The sequence below is a fragment of the Phyllostomus hastatus genome, unplaced genomic scaffold, assembly GCF_019186645.2.
Source record: "Phyllostomus hastatus isolate PE091 unplaced genomic scaffold, TTU_PhHast_1.1 phas_contig_209, whole genome shotgun sequence".
NCBI lineage: Eukaryota > Metazoa > Chordata > Mammalia > Chiroptera > Phyllostomidae > Phyllostomus > Phyllostomus hastatus.
Window position 1 is genome coordinate 10,070,026 of NW_025333735.1, and position 21,146 is coordinate 10,091,171.

Below are 21,146 nucleotides of genomic sequence, written 5' to 3' on the forward strand. Positions count from 1 at the left end.
GGGACAACTGTAATAGCATAATCAATAAAATGTACTTAAAAACTAAAATACTGCTCACTGAAGTTATATGAAAACTAGAAATATTAACATTGCTAGAGAGCAAATAGAGAACATTTTGGGTAAACTATTTTTTATGGTGATAATACAAGGCAGTAAAGAAAATAATAATAACATTTACATAATACTTACTCTATCCTTAGTGTTGTTTTAAGCTCTTTATCTACAGTGTCTTATTTTTCTCTATTGCTCCATTCTTCTCAACAACTTTTATGAGTTAGGTACCAGTTAGGTATTCCTTTTGATAGAGTAATATGAGCTACTCATAGGTTAAGTAACCTGCCCAAGATGCCACAGGAGAACCTAGACTCTAACCAACACAGTCTGGGTGAAGAGCACAAATTGTTTCAGTTGCTTTATAGATACTATTTCATTTACTCTTGACAGTAACTTTCAGAGGTAGTTTTATCTCCCCATTCTAGAGATAGAGCATTAGATACAGGACTTGATCAGGTCCTATAGGTAGAAAGTGATAAAAGCTGGATTGGAACCAGGGTACCTGGAGATCAAAGTTGGTGTTCCTTCCCTTAACACCTCACAGCCTCCCAGGAAGTAGTTAAGAACTAAAATGTGAGGTGCAAGTGTTAAGTAGTAAAAGAATTCAGAAGTAGGGAAGATCAACAGGGGCTGGAAGAGTCAGGGGGAAAAGGTAAAACAATGAGGACAAAAGATAGCATGTGAAAGGTAGAATGGAGGAGAAAAGGCAACTTAAACAAGAAAAACTAAATAAGGAGGTTGAACTGGGAAAGCATGTGTAGGGAGTGTTAAGCATATGTAGGGAGACCAGCTGGGAGAGTTTGCACTGGCTTGTGGACTTGCACTGGTCTTTCTATCTCTTTTGGTAATTTTATTCTGGACTCTATGTTGACAGATATTATTTACGTGGCTTTCTGTCTCTTCACTTGGATACCCTTGCCATAAGGAAGTTTTTATCAAACTGTAGCTTACGAAAGACAGGGAATTTATCTTGCTCATTTTTTATTCCTAGCCCATGAAGACAACACATATTTGTTTAATTTAGTAGAATTGCTTATTTCCTTTTCTTCTAGACCTTTAGATAAGGCCTTTAGATAAGAACACATTCACAGGGTCAGTGTCAGCCTCTTCCTTTCAGCAGTGTCCTTTTACCAGCATTGAAGCCCATTTGGGTCTCTTTTCTCTAAAACATAGACAATGTGACCCAAAACCAAAACCAACCAACACACAAACTAACCCAAAACTCTTTCCTCAAATCCACTTTCCCTCTAACTACTACTTTAGTTTCCTTCTTTTCTTCACAGTGAAATGTTTTGAATTTTCAACACCTGCCTATCCAGGTCCAATTTCTCAACCCCACCCCCCACCCCCATCTGTCTACTCCAATCTGGTATCTCTCTGTCATTCTACCAAATTAGCAGTGAATGATAAAATTCACCACCTATCTTCCAATTGTTAAAATGGACAAGCATTTTTTTCAGACTTTATCTTACTTGACTTCTCACAGAAGCAAATTTGGACAGCTGACTCCTCTCTCTCCTTTCTCCCCACATCTTTGACTACGTTCCCTTCCTTTCCTTGCCTCATCTTCCTCTACCAGTGTAAGATGTTGCTTTTACTCAAATTCTCTCAAAATTATTCAGTTACAATCTAATCACCACCAACAATGCATTCTTATTGAATTAATAAACAGACAACCTAGAGCCTTCCTTGGACTGAGCCCTAAGAAAATCCATTTCTTTCTCCTTTATGCTAACTGCTTCATTTGTCTTTTTCCCTATGTTATTCTTACATTTTCTTCTAAATCTTACTAAACCCTCTGTGTCCCATTGCAATTTCTCCCTGTCCTAAGCTAACCCAAGAGCCATCCTTCAGTTTGTTAGTTCAATTTCTGGCTCTAAATGATTTAGTGTTAGACAACTTTTGATAGCATTAATTCCCAGTAGATTTCATGGATGGAGATAAAAACACTGCCACTAAATGTGTCAGGTATTTGACATACCATGAAACTAAATAAGGAAGGTGAAGTAAAGGTAGTGGGTATGTGGGGAGAAGCTTTACAAAGAGTTCAAGCAAGCTTAGTATGTACTTTTCCCTTATGAAAAACATTTCATTGGTGTCTTGTAGATACCATATTGCTGTGCTTTATTAATTTGAGCTAAGTTCTCCCACTTTTTATTTATTTGAACTGGCTGATTTACTGTTAGTTTTGATTTTCAAGTGATGTAGTTTTTAACAATTTTTATTCATTTTTTAGATTATTGACAGAATATATGTTATAGTAGAAAAAATTGTAGATAAGGAGAAAAAAGGTAAAAACCATTCATAATTCTACCCTCTAGACATAAAAAAACACAAATTTTCCATAGTAGCATGATAATTACACAAAAACAATCCTTATATGCTGTGGCAAAAAGACTTACTTTTTTGCTATAACATAGATTAACAGAATATTAAGGAATTTTCTCATTTCATAATTCTTTTTTTTTCTATTATTTTTATTTTTGAGTTTAGGGGATTTTTTTCTGCATAAAAATACTAGTTTTAATTTAAACCAATCATTATAAATGATCTGAGTTTATAAAAATAGACTCCATTTTTTTGATGGGGGCTGGAAATCTACTATTCAACTGGCAAATTACATTATTGTGGGTAAAATTATAATTATGTTTGAGGTAAGAAAAGCTAATTCTCTGAAGCATGATTCATTTTAAAATTGAAAGAGTCATGTACAGAAGAAATTCAAGATCTGAGAACTTTTTCAAAATAATTAAGACAAAGTTATACCTGCAGTCAAAAGGAAAGCTTAACCCTCTGCTTTTCTTGATGTTTTCATGTTTTAGTTTCATTGGTGGATCAGACTGTAAAATCTTTGGTATAAGGCTCTGTCTTTTCTGGGTTCCCCAGTGATCTGGAGAGTGCTGTGTAGATATGTAATAAATACGGGCCTTTCAAATCCTTGAGTCATGTGGATCAGCATAAATAATTTCATTTCTGTGCTCTGTAAGTGACTACAAAGGACTTTCACATCTTTTCTAAATTGAATAGAAACACTAGGGCATTATTATGGAGGCTTTGAGAGGCTAAATAAATTGCCTTTGAAAAAAATTTGCAATCAATGTCTTCCAAACATGTTCATGATATAATTTTAAGTTAAAGAAATTTAAAGCATAGTACACTATGATTTCAGCAACGATACTGTCAAAAATCATAGAAAAACGCTGTATGGGAAAGACTCAAAATGTTAACAGTGGTATTTCTCGGTTGCAGAATAATGGATGATTTTTATTTTCTCCTTATAATCATCTACATCCCCACCCCCAGCACCCACCTGAGCATGGATGCACACACACACCAACACACACAATGTTCCCGTAAATACTATTTGTTTTAAAATGGAAGCATAAAATTTTTACATAGAAAGAATTAAAAACAAAAGTAAATAGGACTCCATTTTTCTCTCCTCCTGATAGAAACTTGAAAGCTGCTCATCCTTCAGGCTGCTCTGCTTGCCAATGTTGAAAAGGAAAATGATAGAAAATAACATAGTATGCATCTGGCAAGATAGATTTGTGGTTGACATTTCTTCTGAAAAATGTCTCCATTAAAATAAGTAGCTGTTGGCATTGTTTCCCGATTTAGTCATTTTAAAAAGTAATGAGTAGGTTTCAGAATTGGATTTCAGCTTTCCCATACTTTGAATCGATGTCCCTTAGATGCGATTGAGTATGTGATAGAGGAGAATCTATCACCCACCACATGTCATCTTCCTAAAACATATTTGCATGATGTTCCTTCTACACAGTGAAGTGCTCAGTCTATTATTATTTAGTACATATTTTGGTGAGACTTCTTTCTATGTGTTTTTGTGGCAGGGACTATACACTACACTAATAATTATAGGTATCACTTATTTAACCACTCAGGTGATCTGAGTAATTTATTCAAATTATTTCTAATACTTAATTAATCTTGCAAGTTAGTTAACTCCATCCCCATTTTATGGATGAGGATACACTCCAGCTTGGTGGCTGAGAGACTCACCAGGATTCAAACCTTGTTCTTTGTGACTTCAGAGTCAGGCTTTGGCCCACCATACCACACTATGTTTTGCATAATGTCATATTTATCATTGAGTCTCTTGCAGCATTTCCCCAGTATGGGGTTCTTTTGAATATATTAGAAATTGAGCAGGGTTTTTGAATGACATGGGCATGAACAAATGTATGGAACTGGAAGCTCTACCCAATGTTGCTAGTATCCACTGAGAACATCCTTAGGGAGACAGAAGGAGTAAAATCAACCAAAAGAATGAAAGCAAAATTGCAAGAAGAAAAGAGAAGAGCGAAACCAACACCAACCATCTTTAAAATAGCTTCTAAAGGGCTTTTTAGGCGGTGACGGGTTTGGCAACACTCAAGGCTAAGCTGCATTCACTTTTCTCCGCCCATCATGTCATATGAGCTGCAGCAGCCTCCTTCCTGAGACTCAAAAATGCCACTGGAATATAGACATTTCTCTCTTGTCAGAAATCCAATAGAATTAAAGAATTAGGGAAAGAAAGCAACACAGCACTTGTGGTTGCCATAGCACTAATAATACCTTGGCCAATAAAAGGGAAATATCATCAAAATAATAACAACAATAGCCATGCCTGATTAGTGCTTTCTTTGTGCTGGGCACTGTGTTGAATGCTTTAATTACCTTTGTAAGTATTAGGAGATTCAGTTTTCAGAGTTCATAACTGAGGCCCTGAGAGTTCCAGTAGTAACTTGTATACAAGGTCAAGGGCTAGTTAATGACCTAGAACCATGATTAGTTTTCCTCTCACCTCTGAGTTTTTAAATCACTGACCCTGTTTTTCTCCTGTGGTAAATAGTTCATATGTCTGGCATGCTCATTTTTTTTCTAGATTCTTCTCTTTATGACTCCAAATCCAGGATGTGATTAGGGTATTGGTGAGAATCTAGGTTTTATTCAATAAATACTTATAGAGCACCTACTATGTGCCAGGCAGTGTTCTAAGGGTTTGGGATACAGTGGTAAAGAAATTAGTCAACATACTTTCCCTCTTTGAGCTTTTACTTCAGTGAAATAACGTATTTTTTCTGAAATCTGCATTATTTGAAAAATTCTAATTTACCTTATGAGATTGTGGAACAAAGAAAATCAAAATCTTATGTGAAATTTAATAGTTAAATTTTAAACCAACAGAACTAACACTTAAAAGGAAAGCAAAGCATGTTTATGGCAACGTAAAGACTAGAATTCTTAAAAGGTATTACCTTGAAGTAATTGCAAAGATGTGACAAAAGGTTTTCAAGCTGAAAAGTCTTTTCTGGCTTTGTTTTTGCTCCCTTCTCTCCCATAAATATTATGTTTATAATTGTAATGAATAACCTATTACTATGGTGTATTCATTTAGTAAATATATATTGGTTAGTTTATGGGCTGTGCTGGAAATTTATGGCAGGTGCTGGAAACAAAATACTGAAGACAGGAGTAGAATTACAAAGAAGAAAGTAGACAGTGGAATTATAAAGCAGTAAGATTATGGTAGAAAGATGCTGGAATCATGAAGAAGTGGAATTATAAAATAATGTAGTAACTTCCATAATAGGGATCAAAAAGGGGTGTTATGAGAGCTCACAGGTGGGGCATCTGTTTCCATCAGGCTATTTCCCAGAGGAAGCAGTCTCAAGTATGATGGCCCAGCCACGCAAGGCAGAGCAGTAGGGTTGATGAGGGCAGCAGGAAGAGGGAAAAGCTTGGGCAACAGACCCTAGCTGAAGAGAATGCAGTTACAGAAGACAATCTGAGCCAACTGGTTTCCTATGCTGCTTCTTTTCTGTTCCAATTTTAAAGCAGAACTATCATTTCACAGAGTTTGGAGAAGAACAGCACCATTATGGAATTGCCCACCCAAGGAATTTTTAGGAAATTAATGAACTGATATTGTTAATACCAAATTTCAGTGTTTTAGGAATTCAGACTGAATGGAAATGAATAGGCAATCAGAAGTAAGCTGCAGTTATCCAACATTGCTAACAAAGCCAAAGGAATTTTAGTCAGAAATTCTACTGGAATTTTAGTTAGAAATTACTGCTGAATCCAAATTGTAAGCAATGGTATCTTTTCAGACTTCTGTCGGAACTAAGTTGTCATGAACATATGAACTCTAAAGTCTTGGTAGAAAAACTACAAATAAACATCATCAAGTATGTATTGGGTGATGGTGATGTCTGTACTCAGATTTTTAAACAGAAGTTTCAGGATAGAGGAAAAATCCTCTGTCACATTGTACAACAATCTCAACATTTTCAGATTATATTTTCCAGTAAAAACAAGATTCTTTACTAAACAATAAATCCATTGCTTTCTTTTCTTTCCTTGATCCTGAATCTGACAGTAGGTGTAGAAATTGTTTGAAGCAGCACTCTGATATTTTCTGAGAAATCTCTCACAGTTGCTGACACCTTCAAATAACCTGTGAATTGGAGCGGTTAGAGGCCAGACCAGAGGGGAAAGCCTGATTTTTGGAGGACTGAGTTTAATACACTACCAAAATGCTACCTACCCAGCCCAAGTAGATGAAGTCTAAACAAAGTCTTGCTGATTCTCAACGTACTAGAACTATTTCATTCATCCCACTCGTTAACTTATGTGTTAATTCAACAAATATTTTTAAGCACTCTGTGTATGCGGTACTGTTCTGGCTGCACAGTGTCTGCTAAGTTAGTAATTGGAGACAACAGCCACGGTCATGCTGCAATCTGCACACATCAGGCTTCTCTATCAAGACCCTTCTCTACTCGGGGGTGTTTTGTTGCTTAACCTAGGAGATCTGAAAGCCAGAAATCAGTGTCTTCATTAATATTTGAGCATCCCATGTTAACTAGAAATGTTGAAACAATTGCCTAAAAGTTGATGAATGAGTATATATGTATGTATGGGTGTGTGTGTGTTTATCTATATCTATCTATATCTATATCTATCTATATCTATATCTATATATCATCATCTATATTTATATCTTCACCTGAGGATACATTTATTGATTTTTTGAGAGAGAGAGAGAGAGAGAGAGAGAGAGAGGGAGAGAGATCATTGTGAGAGAGAAACATTGACTCGTTGCTTCCCATATGTTCCTTGACGAGGGATCGAATCAGCAACCTAGGTAAGTGCCCTGACCGAGGATCGAACTCACAACTTTTTTAGTGTATGGGGTGATATTCCAACCAACTGAGTCACCTGATGAGGGTGAATGAGCATATTTTTAAAGGTTATTTTATACTGTGCTAAGTGAATTACTAAATTAGGGATGAGGGACTCAACAAGAAATTAGAATGGTTACAACAAAATTTCTTTTCTTTCCCTACTCCTTCCCTGGCTGCTTAGCCCCATTCAGTCATTTCTGTCCACCTATTCCCATTTCCAATCCTGAACTTGGTTGTGACTATGACTCCTCACTCAGTAATTTCAAATACTTGGTTACTTGTCTAATTGCATGGAATAACCTCCACAGATTGTCCCAGAGTGTTTTGAGTTTACCCAGTCCCATGGGAATTACCACGGAGAAGGCTGATGCAATTTACCATATTTTTAGGACTACAAGACACACCAGATCATAAGATGCACCTAGATTTTAAAGGAGGAAAATAGGAAAAAAAATTTGAAGTAAAAATATGGTAAAATATTTAATAACCTGTGACCCCGCTCCACTGCTGCCCCCTGACCAGCACAGCGAGCCAGGTAAGCTACATTTGGACCATAAGATACACACCCCTTCCTTCCGAAATTTGGGGGGAAAGTGCAACTTATAGTCTAAAAAATACGGTACTCCATCTTGTAGACCTCTGTCCATCCTTCTGTCATAATATGGTAGGTGCATTGAGGCCGTTTATTTATCTCCTCCCTTTTCTCCATGGGCTCCTTCAGAGCAGGGGTGTGTCTGCATACCCATCTCTAACCCCACCTTCTGGGTCAGGGAAAACTAAGTGGAGTCACCATCCTTGGTTGGGGCTGTGCCTGAGTAAGGGCCTTCCAGAGGCTGGCCGGGTGAAAGGCAGAATGATAAATGAGGGCGACCAGTCACAGCAGATGACACCACAGCACATGCTGAATCTGAAGGGTAAAGCAGGGCAGACAGCAGAGAAAGCAGAGTAATGTCAGAGTGAGACATTGAGTGCGTGACACGGGAGACAGGTTGTGCAGTTTAGGGCTCATCTGAGGAAGGACAGCAAGCTCTTGTCCTGACCTGAATTCAGATAATGTAGGTGAAACACCTGGCACATAAAAGGTACTAAATAATTTTAATACTACTTATCTTAGAGGATTGGGTGATTAAATGAGGTGAAATTTGTAAAGCAGCTGGCTTAGCATTTGATATAGTATGTAAGTTCCTAGTTTCTCCTGGAATTAGAATTCCCAGTCACCAACACCAGGATTTCACAATATTGCATTATCAATACTTTTTCTGACATTTTTCTGGGAGGGGGTAGCTCTTTGCTTGGATATAAGTCTGGCTCAATTCCTTATTATTAACTGAGAAGGCTCTGTGAGAAAGAACCTATTTCAAACCTCAGCTTCCTCATTTTCTGCCTCTGGAATCTCTGGTATGTTCTTGAACCTCTCTAAACCTCTTTGTTTCATTAAACGTTAAGGACAGTTGTGAGCATTAAATATAAAGTGAATACAGATCCGGGAGTACTGAATTGAAAGTGCTTACTGAAAAGCAGCTGTTATTATTAAGCAGAGATACTTTTTACTTTAACCATTTTTGATAGCACTACTACCAAATGTATAGTCCCATTTCTTTTTAAACCAAGAAAACCAAATGTTCTTTTTTAAAAAACCTTGTAGTGGTTATTGTAGGTTGGTTTGCTCCACATTTATTCCAACTCCTTTTTCCTTTGTTTTCCTTTACATTCAAGGGTGGAAAGCTAAATAATTAATTTCCCAGTCTTCCTTGAAGGCAAAGAAAAACCTGTGACCCAGTTTTGACTGATGGGACCTACATGAGGGTGGGAGGCAGGTTTGTGGACAAACTCTTGCTTTCCTAAGGAAGGATAATACATGTGGCTGCCCAGCCCTTTGCCCCAACCCCTTTGTCCTGTTGAGAATGTGGATTGGAGCCGCAACAGCCATCTTGTTACTGTGAGGGAGCACATAAAAGAGGGCAGAACGGAGAGATAGGAGGTGTAGGAGTCCTCAGTGACACCACTAAGTCACTGTACCAACCTTGAATCCGCCATCTTCACTCATTTTACACAAGTGAAACATGTTTAAGCCAAAGATATTCAGGTATTCTGGTTGTAGTCAAACATATCTCTAATAGACATGTCTTTTATTTTTTAAATTTATTCCCTTTTATCATCACCTGAGAACATTTTTTTCATTGCTTTTAAAGAGAGAGGAAGGGAAGAGAGAGAGAGAGACAGACAGACACTCATGTCCCATTGGCCGGTTGCCTCCTGCATGCACCTTGACTGGGGACTGAACCTGCAACCTGGGCATGTGCCTTGACTGGGAATCAAACCCTCGACCTTTCAGTTTATGGGATGACACTCCAACAAACTGAGCCACATAGGCCAGGGCTGTCTTATTTTCGATAACTGAATGCTGCAGTGCTTAATGCAGCTATGTCCCCATACCTATAAGACATGTAGATCTATCTGCCATGAAAATAGATGTTCCAGATATATCTATAATTTTTTCACTTAATTCACTAATTTACTCACTTGATGAGTTATTTTGAAACAATTATTTCTAAAAAGAATAACTGGGGATTCGAGATTCCTCAGTTATCTCTTTGCTTAGATTTCAGTGTCACTTTAACTTTTTTTTTTTTTTTAAGAGAAAGAGAGAGAGAGAGAGAGAGAGAGAGAGAGAGAGAGAGAGAGAGAAACATCAATGTGCGGTTGCTCGGGGCCATGGCCTGCAAGCTAGGCATGTGCCCTGACTGGAAATTGAACCTGCAATGCCTGATTCGCAGCCTGTACTCAATCCACTGAGCCACACCAGCCAGGGCACTTTAACATTCTTTAGTTAACCACAGTCCTTAAAAGCAATACATTACTTTTCATTTTCTACCTCTTTTCCTTTCAACTCTGCCACTAATGCTATCCAAATGGGAAATCAAAATGGTTCATTGGAAAAACTTATGTTACACATCACATCAGGTGATTTATGAGTGCTGTTTTCCTCAGAGTACTTTTTCAGTTGCTCCCGTGTTTACCTCGATTCCAATGGTTTGCAGAGCCTGTCCCGTGGAGAGGCAAACCTTGTGTCACACATATCCGTGCCAGCTTAGGCCCTTGTCAAATCCTGTCTAGAGGCTTCTTCCATTCAGTGTTTTATGCATGACCACCAGCTTAATATTTCTAGTTATGTCATTCCCTCGCTCAAAGCCTTTAAGCTCACCACTGCCCACAGAAGGACCCTTCTTCTCCGGCCTAGTACTTCAGCTCCTTCCCCAGTTTGATTCCAGCACACCTGTCCCCCTCCTTTCTAATTCTTACTACTCCATCGTAGACCCAGGGTATCTTGTGTCTGCTTATAACACCATCCTCCCCATTCCTGGGTTCCAACTTTTACTGGCCTGTCAAGGGCCAAAGTTTCCAGCAGAGCCTTTCCTAATCTTTCTAGGTGGAAGTTGCTCCTCTGCCCCTGACTCTTCCTGACCTATCATACCTCTGTGTGTGGCACTTCCCCCTTGCTCTGCTGTATATGAGTTATTTATGTTTCTGTCGACTACAGACAACGCCACAAAGCCAGACCTGTCTCCATATCATCTTCATACTCCCTACAGTGCCTGACACGGTCCTGGTACATGGAAAAGTGTGTCTGGCGTGCAATAGGCCCTTGATAAAATTGAATGGATGACTATAAAAGGACTGTCACAATAAAGAAGAGGAGCTGTGAGACTCAAAGGACTCAAAGGACGGCCCAGAGCAGAGCTGCAGTCATGGTTTTACATTTGATGTGCAGGACTGGACAAGGTGAGGATATGGTGGGCAGTGTAGCTGAGCAAAACTACAAGGCCCAGTAGTTGGCTGTTCGTGGTAAAATTTCCTTCTTGTAATAATGTGCTCAGGTTAATCAATTTCAGGAGTTATCTCAATTATTTTAGATCTGTAACCTAATAAATTACTTTTTTAAAACCTCTCATTGTAATGCACCAGCAGAATTAATTTCCTCATTTATTCTTTCCTGAGAAACAGAAATGAAGAGACTACAGCTGAAGAAAGGTGCTTATCAAACAATAAATGCCTGGAGAAAGCAGTAATGAGCTTTCTCTTCAAGACCCAGAGTGCATAAGTGTCATGTTTTAATGAAGGGACCACACAGCAATCACAAGTGCTGCCCCTGGGGGCAGTGTCTTGGGTCTGGGCTGAGCCTCCGAAGCTCTTGTGAGACCCTGGGCAAGGTCCTCTTTCATGTGCTTCAGTTTCCTCATTTGCAGAATGGACATAACGATAATACCTGGAGATTTGGTGAGGATTAAAGCCCCACCACAGACGTTCATTGAACAGTACCACACACATGTTCACACTCAGAAATTGTTAGCTATTGTCTTTTAAGACACCACCTATTCCTAGTATTTTCTTGTATTTTCCTCATTGGCAAGTCTCACAGGCCTGCCTTTTCTTCTGTCTTCTTCCTTTTTCTCATTTAATTTAACTATAGTGCCATCTCTCTTTAAAGACACTGATCAATTCCAATTAGTTTCGTCTGAAGCATGAAAAAAAATTAGTTCAAGAACTTTACCAAAAATATTATTTTTTTACTCATGTTCCCCCAAAGTCTCAGTTTAACATATTAAATTAACTAAGATCTAATTCTTGAAGTGTGAAATATTTGTTGATGCCACGGTCAAAATTATTGTTCTGATCACAGAGTGTCTCCTGGAGAAGTGGCCAGTTGAAAGGGTGTGTGCGTGCGTCTGTTTTCCTGTCAGAAACTAGTGTAGTAAACAAGAGTTTATCAGGAAGCTGTCAGAATGACATGGCATTCAGCGACCAACTACCTAGTAACATTTTATTTCTTTTAAAAAATTACAAATAAAGACAAGCTATTGTGAAACCCAGCCTCATGGAAATAGTACAGGCCTTAAATAAGCTATTCTTGGGCTTGCCAAAACGGTTTTTGGAATTTTCCTAATGTGAATCTTCTAAATGTGTTTACTTGAATTTTATCTAGTTTTTATCCACATCATTTAATTTATGGTTATTATGTGAGGACCCTACTTTATACTGAAGATGATTAAGAAGTTGTTCCTGGGGCGTTTTGCCCTCTGTTTCATGGATGTATATAATAATAAAACCAACAGAAACATATTTTACATCTTTTGGGGAAAGAAATCACCTTCATTCTTTATGTTCCTCCTCATTTCCTGATGAACACCTGTATGAAGCATCACAATGGGAGTAATGCAATGGCGGGAGAGCTCATATCATCGGGCCCTGACAATAGGATTGCCATATAATCAGCACCAATTTTCCGCTTTGGAAGGAGATGCATTGGCTGAGTCATTTGCTTTGCTCCCTGCCTGCGGAGTGTGAACAGAGGTGACACTGAGTGAGCTTTGGGCATGGAAAAGTTGTGAGTCAGGGTGCTTGCCTGTTACTTAGATAGAGACAGAATGCCAGAATTAGCTGTGAATGCGCTAGCTGCTCATTTTCCCTGTTGCTTTGATGCTGTTTAGGATCCAGCATAGTCTGCCCCTGAACTGTGGGTCTAACTTTGCTATATGTGGGTTGTCATTTTGTGAGCAAATGGCCTTATCTTTCAGTACTTTTGTTTTTCTTTCTATACAAACGATTGGGGAATGAAATTGGTATCACAGTATTTTAGTTTTTAGAGCCCACAACAATGACAGTTCTGAACATAATCAGATTCGATTTTCAATTCAGTTCTGGATATATTTAAACCAGGACTGCAAAGATCTATGTGAATAGATAAGTTAAATGAGTACTGCTGACTAGTCCACAGAGATGTTACCCTCCTAGAGAAGCACCAGTACTTTCTCTAGGGCTCTCAGGCTTTGCCAGCTCTGCACAGAGTAGGATTTGGTAAATGCTTGTTGCCCAGGCAATGTAATTCCTTATAAGCTTCTCTTATTCATGTCAAAAATGGACATTTCTCATGTCACTTCTGGGCTCTTCACACTGAAGGTCTATCACTTTCAGGTTTCATGCCAAAAGGTACTGTTTACTTAGTATAAAAATACTTGGGGCAACTGAAAGACAATTCGGAGGGTCATACATCTAGGCTCACACATTCACCATCATCCCCCAAGGAAGTACCTTCCAGAGTGCATCCACAGCCTTTCCTTTTCAGTAACCTTTGAAAACTCCTCCTCGGTTATTTCTTAGTTACTAAATCCACCAAGTAGGATTTGATTACATGACACTGGATGTTTAAACAGGATGTAAGTAGTGATGGTACACAGAGGAAATACAGCTTCACTGTTACATAGTACAAAGTCATCAACCTGTTAATTACTGCAAAGCAGTAGCAGAATTTCCCTCCTCATAACTTTAGGAGAAGGGGTTCGTTTGGGAAAACTGTTATCAAGTGTTTTCACTGCCTTTCATATGTTGAGGTGAGTTTTTGAATCTGCGGAGGGTTTATGTTGTTCAGATTTCTTTTTCACCGCTCTGTGCAGTGATGCTGGTGGAGATGGGGATAACCAACCAACGGTTGTGTGCTGGAAGCTTAGGGATAAGGCTCTTGTATTTTAAATGTTAGTGTTTATTCTCATGAAAGTTGAAGTTAATTAACAACTATCTAGTAGTTCCGTGTAAAATTAATTTTTACTATTCTTGTTTATTTTCCCTTTGTCTAAGAATGTCTGGTGGGATGGGAATTACACAGTTTTGGTGGCAAATTTGAGTACATAATGAGGATATTCCCAAGTCTGAAGAAGGTGATATGGGGCAAAGTGAGCAAATGTGGTATAAATGGGTGATCCGGAGCTCAGGGACAATGTCTGGCGAGTCAATAATCGTGTGGTTTTGAGAAGGATAGTTTTCTTTGCCAGGGGATGAAGTGTTCCCTAATATACAGCAAAATGAGGAAAACAGGGCAAATGTTGGGAGTTTTTCTTCAAGCCAAACTGGTTCAGTGAGAGACTTTATTTAGAATTATGTCATTCCTAATTTCTTTTTGTGTTAAAAATATCCCTTTAATCGATGGCAATCATTTTTTGTAACGTCCTCACTTAGTAAAATAAAAAAAAAGCCAACTTGAGAAATGTGAATTAAAACAATAATGAGATACCAGTACACACTTTTTAGAATGGCCCAAATCCTGAATGCTGACACTACCAAACGCTGCTGAGGATACAGAGCAACAGCAACTCTCATCCATTGCTGGTGGGAATCCAAAAGGGTGCAGCCACTTTGGAAGTCAGTTTGGTGGTTTCTTACAAAACTAAACATACACTCACCATATCATCCGGCAGTCATGGTCCTTGCTATTTATAAGTTTTCACTTGCAAATGAAGTGAAAACTTACATCCACACAGAAACCTGCACACGGATATTGATAGTGACTTTATTCGTAATTGCCAAAACTTGGAAGCAACCAAGATGTCCTTCAGTAGGTGAATGGAGAAACAGATTGTGGTACATCCAGACAATAAAATACTATTCACCACTAAAAAGATGAGCTATCAAGTGATGAGATGACATGGAGGAAACTTAGGTGTATGTTGCTAAGTGAAAGAAGCCAATCCGAAAAGGCAATGTACTGCAAGATTCCAACTGTATGATATTCTGGAAAAGGTAAAACTATGGAGATAGTGAAAAGATCAGCAGTTGCCAGGGGTCAAGATGGGAGTTCAGAGGGGAGATGGGAGGGAGTAATAGGTGGAGCACAGAGGATTTTTAGGTCTGTGAAAATACTCTGTATGATATTATAATGATGGACACATATTACTTATATTCCTCAAAACCCATAGAAAGCACAGCACCCTAAGTGAACCTGAACGCTAAGGCAAACTATGGATTTGGGGTAATTATAATGTTAATGCAGGTTCATCAGCTGTAACAAATGCACCACTCTGGTGAGGGATGTTTGTGTTGGAGGAGGCTATGCAAATGTGGGGCTGGGAAGTACATGGTAATCTCTGTGCCTTCCTCTCAATTTTGCTGTGCACCTAAAACTGTTCTAAAAATTAAAGTCTTTAAGAGAAAAAGCCAACCTCATCTCAGCCTCATCAAAAAAATTTTTTTCTGCTTTATTAAACATTAGGGAATCACTGGTCTATGTGGCCTTGCTATATGCCAAGATGGTTTATACTTAGTGCCTCATCCACTGTCCCAGAAAAACTGGTGTTGGTGAACAGATAATCCTGGTTTTACCATCTTTCGGGCTATGCCTTTCCTGGCTGAAGAGATCCAGTCAGTTAACCTGGGTATTAATTCGTAGGCCTCTTCATACATCCTATGACTGCTGCTTACTTCTCATTTCAAGGTATGCTTCTCTTATAAAAAGTCCAGAAGAAGAAATGACCATTTTCTTTCCTCACAGCCTAAAGGTCAATGTGGACGTTCACTGATTATCACCCACATTAAGTGGTATTAGTTCAGTGCACACAACGGAGCAACCACTTCCCTCACAAGTTGCATGTTTTACCAACTGAACAGACTACCCAATGGCACAAGGCACTTTGGAAAATGACAACATAAACATTACATCTTACCCTATTATTTTTCAGGCATTTAAAAAATATTCTTAAAAAAATAAACCCATAGGTATTTTTTTAAAAAATTCATCAAACTTACAAAGACTTGCCCTGTCTTAGCTATTGGTATTTTTTTAAAAAGGGGTTCCAACTTAGTGAAGATAATTAAAACAAAGACAAGTTATTTTTACAGCTTTAAAAATAAAGATAAAAATAGTCATTACAATACATATTATTGAGGCTTTGACAAATTTATAAAAGGGAGTTACTGTTCATGAGTTACACAATTTCATCAAGTCTAAGTGCTTCAAAATGTCATAAGACACAGCTTATTTAGTGAGATTAAATAAGCAGCTTTTCTGGTCCCAGTCATACTCAAACTTCAAAGAAAAACTTCCAACAAATTTTGGGAACTCATGGTATCTGAACATTCAATTAGAAACATAATGCTGTAAAAGACATGATGAGCAATTGTATCCAACCTTATAATAATTTAAGAAGCAACGTATAAGCTTGTCTGAAAAGAATCTATGAAGTCCCCATAACATAGTAGCCTGTCATTTCCTACATTTAATTCAAACCTGCACAGATGGCTGTGAGTAGAAAATTACAATAAGAGAGTGAAAATCAAGAGACAGACATGATGGGAGCCATGTCAGTAAGATGTGGTATTCAGGCAACAGCCCATTTCCCCTGGCCATTTTGATTAGGTTTCCTGGTAAGTCACATTGGGTTTGTTCTTTTGTCAGACTGCCAGCAGATACCACAAATGATGAGGTAAAAAAGAAAAAAGAATGGGCTGACATCTGCTACAGCTCGACCACATTATTCAGAAAGCCATGATATAGCTCAATTACATGGATGCCACAGAAGTTAAAGCAAACCCAGATACAATGTTATAACTAATTAACAGACACTTTTCTGAGAAAAAGTAATTTTGACATGAAGTTTTTTTTTTAATCCCCACCCAAGGATATGCTTACTGATTTTAAAGAGAAGGGAAGGGAGGGAGAGAGAGGTAGACAGAGAAACATCCATGTGGGAGAGACACATCGATTAGTTGTCTTTTGTATGAGCCCCATGGGGACCAAAACTGCAGCCCAGGCACGTGCCCTTACCAGGAGTCAAACCCGTGACATTTCCATCTATGAGACAACCAAGAGAGAGCTACACTGGCCAGGGCTGGCATGAAGTATTTAAAAGCCTAAAATCTTCATTTTGGATTCCTTCAATAATTGATCTATTGAAGAAAAGGCAACATGGTGCCCTCAAAGAGCACAGAATTGTTAGTGTAAGTATAAGTTCCAAAAGATAGGCATTAGAGTGGGGAGAAAGAGAGAGGAGGAAATTTAAAAAATTATAAAATAACAACTGTCATTTAAATTGCCCTCAAAACGTTCCAGGCACCGTTCTAAGTATTTGACATCCATTTACTCCTCACAAATTACACTGAGGTGGGATTGACGATTCTATTCACTTTATAGGTCAGTCATCTGAGTCTCAGAAAAGATAAATAGCCTATAGAAGGTCATATGGGTGACAGGTGGTGCTGCTGGATTCTGAGCCAGGCAATGTGGCTGCCTGGTGCATTTGAAACAGGGCCTCTGCATTGCCCTGGCCTGCTATATTGCACGCATTCCCTCATTTCACCCCTACAACATTACATGGTAGGTAACATCATCTCCAATTTGGATATGAAGACCAAGATCTAGAGCCATGAATTCAACCAAGTCATGAATTTATTAAATGGCAGTGGAGCTGAAATTCCAAGTGAGAGATTTCAGACTCCAAAGCCCTAGAGAAGAGGAGCACCAAGATGAAGTTTCTCAACTGAACTGAAGAGAGATGTGCCCTCTGTGGTCCTGAAGATCCTGGAGCCAAGGTACCTACCTATGCCTACCTGCAGGTGGGGAGAAAGCCCTTTCTATTCATTATGGGGAATTCCTTTGCAAGAGTCATCACATTTAATAACTCATCATTTAATATCACTTTTCCAGTACCAGTGGTCCCCAACCTTTTTGGCACCAGGGACAGGTTTCATGGAAGACAATTTTTCTACAGGCCAGAGAGGAAGGGATTGTTTCAGGACAATTCAAGTGCATTACATTCAAGTTCACCTCCTGCTGTGTGGCCTGGTTCCTAAAGGACCAGGACCAGTACGGGTCCCGTGGTCCAGAGGTTGTGGACCCCTGCAGACTGTAAGTTCTGTTCATTTAGTGTGAACGTACTATGTACCAGACAGGTACCATTCTAGGTGCCTGAAATATGCCAGTGATAAAATAAAGATTCCTACTTTTTGATTATTTAACTTTGCAAACCTAGCACCTAGCAGAAAGTCTCAATAAATATTTAATGAATGAATAAATGAATAAGTTAGGAGGAGCAGGAAGAAGCAAATGAACAAAAAACTAGAGAGAAAAGGGAATATCTGTGGTTGATCTATTTATCCAAAATTTTTATTAAAACTTCAATATGCTTGTGATTAATAAAGATAATCATTTTTATTATTTAACTCATCTTTAAAAGCAGAAATGCTACCACACATATTTAATTCCAAGTGAACTACAATCCAGGTTCTGGAGGAGGATAGGTGGTTCGGGAGGCAGCCTTTGCTCTTCATCAGACTAAATTTCAAATTCTGTTCTCCAGAGCTTAGCCTGTGTTTGTACTCACCACTTTTCAAAAGGTGATTTTCCAGGGCAAGTATTCTGCCAGTAAATAGAAGTGTTTTTCTTAAAGCCCATTTGGTGTTAGCAATGAGGGTACAGGCTGGCATCCACATTGTTACTGACTCCCTCAATTAGAGGCAATGGCATTTCACCTCCATGCAAAATATTAGTAAATTAACAATCCCCACTCTGCATTCATTGGGGAAATCTGCTGTGCTTGCGATGACGAGCACAACAAGCAGGGAGTAATCAGAGGCGCTCCGGTAATGCCTTTAAACCTTGCAAGCATCAATTAAAACTCTGGCTCTGCACCTTGCCTTTGAGGTTTGGTCTGTGGGGTCAATTTATTTATTTATTTATTTTCATGCAGAAGTCAGCGTTGGTAATTTGCAAGAGAAACAAGCAGCAACCCCAGCAAAAAATAGCTAGAGAAATACCCACCCTAATTTTCTAAAATCTTTCCTATTACTCAGTGTCTCTTTCAGAACATAAAATAAACTCTGGCATTATGAATTATTTTCAGATCAGATTTACAATTCTCTGACACAGCAACTTTTGACTTAAGGAGCAAATCTTAATAAATATTTCTTTATAGTGTAATAAAACTGCAAAGAGATTATTATTCAAATGTTGTGACTGTCACAGATTTAAGGGCACTTTAATCTAATGAAGATATTTTTAACCCAGTAATCGTTAGGTCATGGGAGCTCTGCCGGGGGGCTTCAGTAGATTCACCTAAAGTTCGTGAAAAACATTTTACCTATATTTTATTGGGATGGGCATGGTCACTTTAATCAGATTCTGTATGGGGGCTGTAACCCCATTAGACGAGGAAGGACCAAGGGCTGAGGGGAGGGTTCTGCGGAGGTCTGCTACCAGCCAGCTGCCATGGAGTTACCCCAATTTTAGTGTCTTCTTCCATAAAATGCCTTCTTCAGATAGAATCCTCTTATCTCTACTATGTTTTGAAATTTGAATCCATGATGTTATGGATATAATAAATTTAGCTGAATCTTTACCTTTAACATTCTATATTATAGTAATTATATTCAATGATCCAGCCTCAGCCTTCATTGGCATTTGGAGGGTCATTAGCCATAAAACAAGCTAAACATTTATGAAAATATTAATATTTGCATTGTATCAATGGAGTGGAAAGATCAATACCTTCCATTTTGAGATAGTACCAGTTTGTCGTGGACAAGTCAAACCCTTAGAGATGTTATGCTGACAGAATCTCATTTCTTTCTACAGTATATTATGATAAAGCATAACTTACAATTTAAGTCTGATATAATACTATGACAACTATGTATTTTTAAATCCATCAATTTTATTAGGTTCCAAAGACAGAAGAGTTGAGAAGCTGCATATTGCTTAAAATAAGTCAAATAATTATTTCAAAAAATCCTTTTTCATTTGGGGGCTATGGAATTCTAGCCAAGGTTAAAAGTTATCATTTTTTGTAAAATCAATTAAAATAATGTGAAAGTATTTTTATTATTATGGCTTAATAAAGGCAAGTCAGGTCAAAATTATCAATTTTTTTCATTGAATCTGAACCCAAGAAAAGTCACTTTTTTAATGTAAAGAAGATTTCTAAATCACAAGGTCTAGAGAAATCTGAAAGATCATTCTTATACAAGGCATGCAAAACTATAGCTAACTTACTGTCATGATGAGCCCCTTTTCCTGGAAGTATTTAACCAATGGAGCAGCATTCTGCTTGAAGTTCATCAGTCTCCTTTGGGTAGCTTTCAGATTGTCATCAGGCCGCCCCTGTTGCTCTGCACGCCTCAGTAATCTCTCTTTGAGCCTCTGATTGGCACAAGCCAGGAATACCACCAAGTCAGGAGTACAGATCTGTGGAGAGCATTAAATAAGTAGACAGGCATTCAACATACCCACCAGTGCAATGAGCACGCAATGGCATTCATCTCTTTGGTTCTGTTGCAGCTGACGTATTTTTGTCCCTCTGTTTTGTGCCAACACATTTCCAGGGCAATCACTTGACACAAGGTCAGCAGGAGCCATTGCCATTACAGTCCATGTAAATGGCATGCCCACAGCCATATGCAGTCACCCTACTTATTGCAGGAATGTGCTTTTTGTTATGCTCAAATATGGGTCCTAGTTGAATTAAACACAACACAGGCCAAACTTCGCCAAAAGTGTATGTGACCTGATTTAGAGGGGCAATGGCCACTGGGGCCACAGATGTTGTCTACAATGAACAAGTACTGCTGCTATCATTAGCACTTGCTGCCCTCTAAAACAGGACGTACTGTATGCCAGGCCCAGTGCTAAGTTATTTCCTATTATATTACTAAACTTTACAACAATTTGCAAAGTAAATTACCTCCATTTTACAGATGAGTAAACTGAGGCTCTGACAAATTAAGCACTTGTTTGAGGTCACACGGTCAGTAATGTCAAAGTGGATATTTGAACTTAAATCTCTCTGGCCTAAGGCCTATGTTCCTTCCACTATTACAAAACACCAAATGGCTCAACTTTGCTAAAGCTCTGTGTGCTCATCTGTCAACAGAGATATACAAACCTCCCTCCCTAAGGATTAATAAGATGTTGTATGTAAAACACAGAACACAAACTTGACCCAAGTGCTCAGTAAATTTTAGCCATGTTGATTATTGCTTTTCATAATTCTATGCTGTCCTGGTTCTCTAACTTTTTGGTTTTTATTTTGTTTTGGTTTTTTCTTCACTTACATTTTTTGTTTCTCAAACCCACAA

At 38.4% G+C, this 21,146-nt stretch overlaps 1 protein-coding gene across 2 annotated transcripts in view; it reads right to left on the reverse strand.

Annotated features, from left to right (window-relative positions):
• AK5 (adenylate kinase 5) overlaps positions 1-21,146 on the reverse strand; it is a 207,089-nt gene that overhangs the window by 135,915 nt on the left and 50,028 nt on the right. For both annotated transcript variants that reach the window (XM_045835572.1, XM_045835571.1), the window contains exon 6: positions 20,065-20,256. In XM_045835572.1, coding sequence (XP_045691528.1) covers positions 20,065-20,256 — 192 coding nt within the window. The remainder of the gene's footprint in view (positions 1-20,064; positions 20,257-21,146) is intronic.